At 41.4% G+C, this 6,640-nt stretch overlaps 1 protein-coding gene across 10 annotated transcripts in view; it reads right to left on the bottom strand.

Annotated features, from left to right (window-relative positions):
• acaca (acetyl-CoA carboxylase alpha) overlaps nucleotides 1–6,640 on the bottom strand; it is a 60,316-nt gene that overhangs the window by 38,856 nt on the left and 14,820 nt on the right. For all 10 annotated transcript variants that reach the window (XM_010777367.1, XM_010777370.1, XM_010777368.1 and 7 more), the window contains 10 exons: nucleotides 6,238–6,341; nucleotides 5,922–6,149; nucleotides 5,615–5,765; nucleotides 4,999–5,133; nucleotides 4,408–4,554; nucleotides 4,131–4,319; nucleotides 3,340–3,440; nucleotides 2,319–2,407; nucleotides 1,702–1,826; nucleotides 1,504–1,617 (listed from right to left, as the gene is read on the bottom strand). In XM_010777367.1, the coding sequence (XP_010775669.1) occupies nucleotides 1,504–1,617; nucleotides 1,702–1,826; nucleotides 2,319–2,407; nucleotides 3,340–3,440; nucleotides 4,131–4,319; nucleotides 4,408–4,554; nucleotides 4,999–5,133; nucleotides 5,615–5,765; nucleotides 5,922–6,149; nucleotides 6,238–6,341 (1,383 nt within the window). The remainder of the gene's footprint in view (nucleotides 1–1,503; nucleotides 1,618–1,701; nucleotides 1,827–2,318; nucleotides 2,408–3,339; nucleotides 3,441–4,130; nucleotides 4,320–4,407; nucleotides 4,555–4,998; nucleotides 5,134–5,614; nucleotides 5,766–5,921; nucleotides 6,150–6,237; nucleotides 6,342–6,640) is intronic.

Below are 6,640 nucleotides of genomic sequence, written 5' to 3'. Positions count from 1 at the left end.
TTGAAATGATACATGAACACTGGGGGCTTGAATATGTGATGAGAGAAGAAAATAAAGTAAAAAGGCTTGTAAAAGCAGCAGAATATTTGAACTGCAAACTTCTGAACTAACTTGATCGCGAATGATCTGTCGCCATGGCAACGACATTTGATGACAGCCCATAATACGCTTAGATGCGTTGATGGCTGCATCGTTACCAAACCNTTGGTGAAGAAAGAAACAATAGAAAACTAGAGAATGCAATTCCTGAAGAAATTGCTAGTGGGAATGCTTTATGCTGAAAATCTGACGCTAAACTGCTATCATAGCAGTTTAGCGTCAGATTTTCAGCATAAAGCATTCCCACTAGCAATTTCTTCAGGAATTGCATTCTCTAGTTTTCTATTGTTTCTTTCTTCACCAATAAAACAAAACAAAAAAAGAGTAGATAGTGACATCTTGTGGCGGGCCCTTGTACTTTAGTACTTGTCTTTTTCCTTTCCCACAACATAATCTCAGCTGAATGTCACAGTTCCCATGAGTGGATTGCAGGTTATTCAGATCACCTGTTGGCTCTTAATTAGGAAATTGAGAGCAGCTTGGTGCAATTCCCCTCTCGGCCAATCAGAGTGCAAGACGACGTTGATTCAGGGCCTAAGGAAGGTGGAGAACTGAACACCAAGGACATTATGATCGTTCCTTTACTTAGTGTACATTCAGATCAGTAAGTATGTCAGACAGATTATCTGGTCGTCAGGCCTTTTTGAGACTCTGCTGTCTTAACTGATCCGTAGTGGGGTGTCACTTTCAACTACACCCAATTTCCTTATCAGGAAGACATTTGATTGTTTTTAAAGAGGCACTGAGTTGTGATTAAGAAGGCTTTCTTTATAAGTATTGAGAAAAAGAAGAAGACATGCTTTATTGATACCTCAGAGGAAATGTTACATTTTATTTAATACATCACACACATTGGCATACAATGCCCTCATGCACATAAAGGACCAAGACATTAATGGAGAGACTGCATGTCTTACCTAGACATATTCATGGAAAGGTGTCAGGGCAAGGAGTAAGACGCCCTCAGCAGTAGGTGGGTTTTGGTGTCTTGCTCAGGAACAGTTTTGAACTGCCACTTCCCGAGCTAACAATCAAAACTCTCTACTTGCTCTAATTGGGACTTGGACGGACGGCGTGCAGTTCCCCAATTCCCCATCGACTGAGCTACTGACGCCTCAGAAAATGAGGAAGAGATCATTTTTCGTTGTGAAGGTAAAAATGTGTGTTTCCAGCTAAATACTTTTTTTTTATGTGTTTGGGAACTGGTTCTACCGAAATCGGTACAGACACAATGTGGTAAAAATCTTACGGGAGATCATAGTTAACTGATAAAATGTGATTTAATAGGAATGAGACGTGTTAATCTTATGGTAGTCCACTTTGAAAAGACAGACCTACATAAGATAAATCCATAATTCATCAAAGATGAAGCTAAAACAACCTCTGACAGAATTCACATCTCACCTGTCGAGCCCGCAGCGCCACTTTGGCGTTGGTCGTCTTGCTGAGCTGGGTGAGTTCAGTCAGGATTGCCATCAGCTCGTCTGTCAGAGTGGGGTCACGGCCGCACAGCTGATCCTAAACACAGGAGTGGACAACATCACATTACAAGCTAGACTTATTAATGCTCTTTCTTCTGACTCGGCGAGGAAGCACACTTACGATGAGCATGGTAACCAGCAGGTTCTTCTTGGTGACCTGAGCGTGGGAGAAGATGTAGTTGAGCACGTTGATCATGTCACTTTTGTTTTCCTCGCGCAGTGCGAACACACATTTGTCATAGTGTCCTGTTAAGAAGCAGACATAGAAGAGCTTTGGTTAATGCTGCACTGGGAACTCAAAGAATGACATATACCGAGTTGCTTTATTTGTTAAAGAGCTTCACCAAGTGGAAGAATGTGGAAGTGCAATGTTTCTGAAAAAAGTTCGTTTCTGGGGCTATTTATTTTTTATTTGAAATGCTTGAAAGGTGATCTGCACAGTGGTACATGTGTAGGCCTAACAAGTTAATGCATTAAGTAAAGTATCCAAGGCTATCTTAAGCTAGAAGCAGCCTTGTAACTGCGTATGAAAAGTATAACTTTGTGTCTCTACAGACTAAAGTATCAAACTAAACTTTTTTTTTTTACAGGAAATATAATAATACTGCCGATTGAATATGTGCTCCTCTGTTTATGCCACATGTCTGTGAATTGGTCGAGTAATATGCTAAAGCGTTCTTGTGTAAGGAGATGGTATTAGTATGGATGCATGTTAAATGTGTTGCTGTTGTCCCTCACCATTCTGAAACTGGATCTCCACTTTCAGGTACTGTCTGAGCAAGTCCATCACCACCGCCTTCATGTGACCTCTAATGCCACTGCGATACCTGTTGGAAACAAACACAGTGTGCGATGACAAAAAGAAGAATGCAGTGTTGTACTTAATGGGACAATGAGATTAAGTGACTTTAAAAGGTCCCATGTCATGCTTTGCCGGTTGTTACCCGTCCCCTTGTGTGTTATGAAGGTTTTTATGCATGTAAACGGTCTGCAGAGTCAAAACCCTCAAAGTACACCCTGTAGCGATTAAAACTCTAACACAGAAAATACCTCCCCAAAACGCCTCGTTGGTGATACGTCACTGTCCATTGATTCTTCCGGGTACCTCATGATGTCATGCGTTACCCGGAACCAAATGGACCAATCCGTGGAGCCGTTACGTTACGTCCGCGGAGCCGTTACGTTAAGCCTCCGCTGATTGGTCCAAATTGACCAATCCACCGACTTCCTCACACACACACACACACACTCAGTGCAAGCAGCTCTGCTGATTTCTCCTCCCTGGATGCAGGCTGATAACAGACAGTTGGGATCGCGGCGAAATTCTCTCTGCAGACCCATTCTCACAGCGTTTATCAACCTTTTTCTTATTCAATATCAAGCCACACTTATTGTTTTTACTTCGGCTGTGACTTTGTGTGTGCTCAGGATGAGTTTGGCTGTGTTTCGCTAAACAAGGAAACAACACCTCCACGGAGCTTAGCGCAATTCACAACGTCCCGACCAATCAGAGCACACTGTGCTCATAGGGAGGTTGGGGTTGGAGCTATTGGAGCTACAACGAGCCGTTAAAGGCAGAGAGGGAAATTCAGTGAATACACGTAGTTTACAGAGATGCTGTATGAGAAACCAAAGTTTTTTGAAAATTGCACAATATAAATCTATTCTAGTAGACCTCAACAATGGAATTATGATCAGTGGAAATGGCCATGACATGGGACCTTTAAAATAAAAAATAATATACATGTGTGGTACTCACTTCTGCACCAGCTGGACGATGCTCTGTGTGTTCATAAAGAAGACTTCTCTCTCTGACTTCTTGTTAAGGGTAGCAGCGTGGCTGTCCAGGATGTTTGCGATCTGGAAAGATAAACAACATCAGAACATCATCTTTTCTTATAACGGTTAATTCGTTGGTTTACTTCAGTTAATTATTAGGAATGCATATTAAAAACTCCCAGAGAACCTAGATGCTTCTGTATGTGTAATACCAATCATTCCTTGCATCCTGCTGACCATCTTACTTGCACAGATGTCTACTCATTCAGGTTTCTTAACATTGGTAAGAACAAGAACATTTAGGAAAAATTAAGGGGAGTTGAAGAAAGTATTTTAATAGCCGACTGGAAAATTAGACGTTACAATTAAGAAATACTATAACCGAACCAAAAAAACGTTTAGAAGCAATAAATCGCTCCTATTTAATTCTACCCATTTTAAAGTAAATTCTTTAACCGCAATTTTGTCTTCGAAGTTTATCATGGTATTCAAATATTTAGCATTATTCCCAAACAACCTGTGATTCTCTGCAGGAAACACTGGCACAGCATTCAGTTTACAACCACAAGGAGATTCATCATCACAAGAACACATGGATAACAATTTTCTGATTCAAGTACATAAAATCTGACGTGAACGTTTCCAGATATAAGTGAATGATTTTATTATTCATTATTTTGAATAGCTCTGAAACAAGACTAATAAGGGGTATTACAAGAATAATTCTGTAGGGGTAGTTAGCATGGTGTGTGTGTGTGTGTGTTGCTGCACCTGCTGGCTGGGAAACTGGCAGAGCACGGAGGTGATGTTGCTAGCATACTGAGCCATCTCCTTCTTGATGGACTTCTCCACAGCAGGGGGGATGCGACCTGACACACTGGTCATGATGTCCTGGAGCTCCAGCAGTGGCAGAGAGGGGTCGCGCATCGTTTTCATCAACCTTTCCACCCACTCTTTCAACTAGGACACACACAGGAGGAATATGTTAAAGAACCCGCTTACAGTGAGAAGTTCGGATGCTGCTGTTACTCCAGGTGTGTGATCTCACCTTAATGCTGAAGAAAGGCTCAGGAAGACAGTAGCCGTTCATTATGTGAGATAGATGGTCCAGTGTAGTGTGGAAGACTCTGTGGAGTTTCTCCCCTCGCAGAGCCACTGCCTGGATAGCGGGCAGGGGCCCCGTGTTCAGCTCTGCCTGCAACACAAATACTTATTTTTACAACAATGTTATCCATATACTGATCGTCACACTTCTGGTTCATTTACCGGGAATGGGCTCCTATGCCATTAATACATCTGCATTTTGATATCACATTGTTTTAGATGTGTTGTTCCTTTCAGATATTAAAGTCTTTGTATTTGTTGGCAGCTCAACTTCCTGCCGCACGTACATTTAGATTTTATAAAGTTACTCCTACACAAAGATGCACACAGAAATAACAGGCTAAGATTAAGTAGAGAGCATGTCTTGTGTATGATCACACCTCTGTCACTCTGAAGCTTGTAACAGAGGGAGCTGAAAGCTCAAATGTAAAGCCCAACTCGGAAAGGAACAACACAAAGGAATACTGCATGTCATTTTTTAGCAGACATATGAATATAACATATCTGTGTAGATTGCAAGTCAGACAATCAGTACCTGTTGCACTCTGCTCGGGTCATCCAGCTGCAGCTTGGCAATGACACAGCCAGGATCCAGGGCTGCTCCAGCCCTCTTCACATAGTGAATACAGCCAGACTCTGCAGCTGTTAGAGTCATCACCATCTTCATCACCTGGAATTCAGCATAAAGTTGATTTCATTGAATCCTATTTTGTTGTGTGGAGAACATGCACATAACTAGAGAAGCCCTGAGCCCTGATTTCAAAACAGGTGGAGAACATTTTTGTTGTGTTTTTATAAATCTCAAAATAAACAAATGAAAATGTTTTTTTTTTGCTGTAATACTAATTTCAGCACTAGAGGCTGAAGTGCAGAATCCCCCATGTCCCCCATGTAAGACTAAAAGCATCCATGTTTTCTATGAGGGTGAGTACATGCACTGTAAACACAAGGTTCATCTGATGAGGTTCAAACTAATTACAATACTTTTTAAGTCTTGTACAAACTATATTGTCTTGCAAAAATGTTTCCAACTTTTCTTTAGTCATAAACATAGTAGAGAAAAGTGTTTGAATCAGAAGTAGAATAGGGATCACCCTTTCTTTCTCAGTTGCGTTTTTGGGCTTCCGTACATAATCCTTAACATACTATACCTCAATTTCAGCGTAGCACTGTCCAGAAAACACGTGCCCGCCGTCCTCCACTGTGTACTGGATGAGTTTTCCTGCTGAAGGAGATCGCAGCAGGGAGGGATCATTCTCCCTTTGGAAAACACATGTCTTGTTCCCAATTGTGATGCGATACCTGTAGGGGAAGAATCCATACTTAGAACCAAAATCAGAAGACTTAAGTGTAAATAATTTCATGTGAAGTTTTCAACTGAATGAAAATGTTTTCAAGCCATAAATACATATGTATCATTTTATCCTACTACATTCTAACATTTTGTTTTCCTTTTACCTATCCACCTCTTCCTTCATGTAGGTGGTGTAGCTGCTTCCATCATAAGACAGCAAAAGGCCTCCGTCACTCAGCCGATGGACGTCCACCTCCGCAGAGGTGTGGTTCATGATGACCACGTAAGAGTTGGGAGACTGCCGTGTCACTGTTAGAGTGTATTTAGTGCCTTCGTAGATCAGCTCCACGTCCACAGTGTTGAGCAGTGTGTGTGCTGGCAGCACCTGGCCCCTGGTCACAGAGGAGAAAGCATCTCATGTTATCTGTTCTTTTTAACTACTGCTTGAAATGGATTCATTTGACATGCCGTGGGTTTTACCTTTCCAGAGAATGCAGAAAGTTGGACACACTGTTTCTTAGATTGACATCTGCCACATGAAGAGCCCCGCTCACAATTCCCAGCATGGTATCTGGACGCTCCGCCTGCACACATTACAATATACTTCTTAGCCAGACCTTAAAACGTACAGTCAGGATGAAGCTAAAAGTCCTTTCAACTCTTTTTTGATCACATCAATAATTCAGTATTCAATCACAATTAAAGAAATGAGTACTCATTTCAGCACTTCCGCTTAGCTCATTTTGAAGTAAATGTTTTTTTTTTTGTGTTTTTGGTTAGATGCCTGAAATAAGGTATTTGGGTCATTCTACAGAAAAGGTGGAAGTACTGTCACTTACTTTTGCAGACACCAAAATACATGACATTGACCTAATACTCATTA

This window comes from Notothenia coriiceps, unplaced genomic scaffold (assembly GCF_000735185.1).
Source record: "Notothenia coriiceps isolate Sejong01 unplaced genomic scaffold, NC01 NC01_scaffold00018060, whole genome shotgun sequence".
In the NCBI taxonomy this organism is placed as follows: Eukaryota; Metazoa; Chordata; class Actinopteri; order Perciformes; family Nototheniidae; genus Notothenia; species Notothenia coriiceps.
Note: the sequence above shows the minus strand (reverse complement) of the source record. Positions and strands in the feature narration are given on the sequence as shown.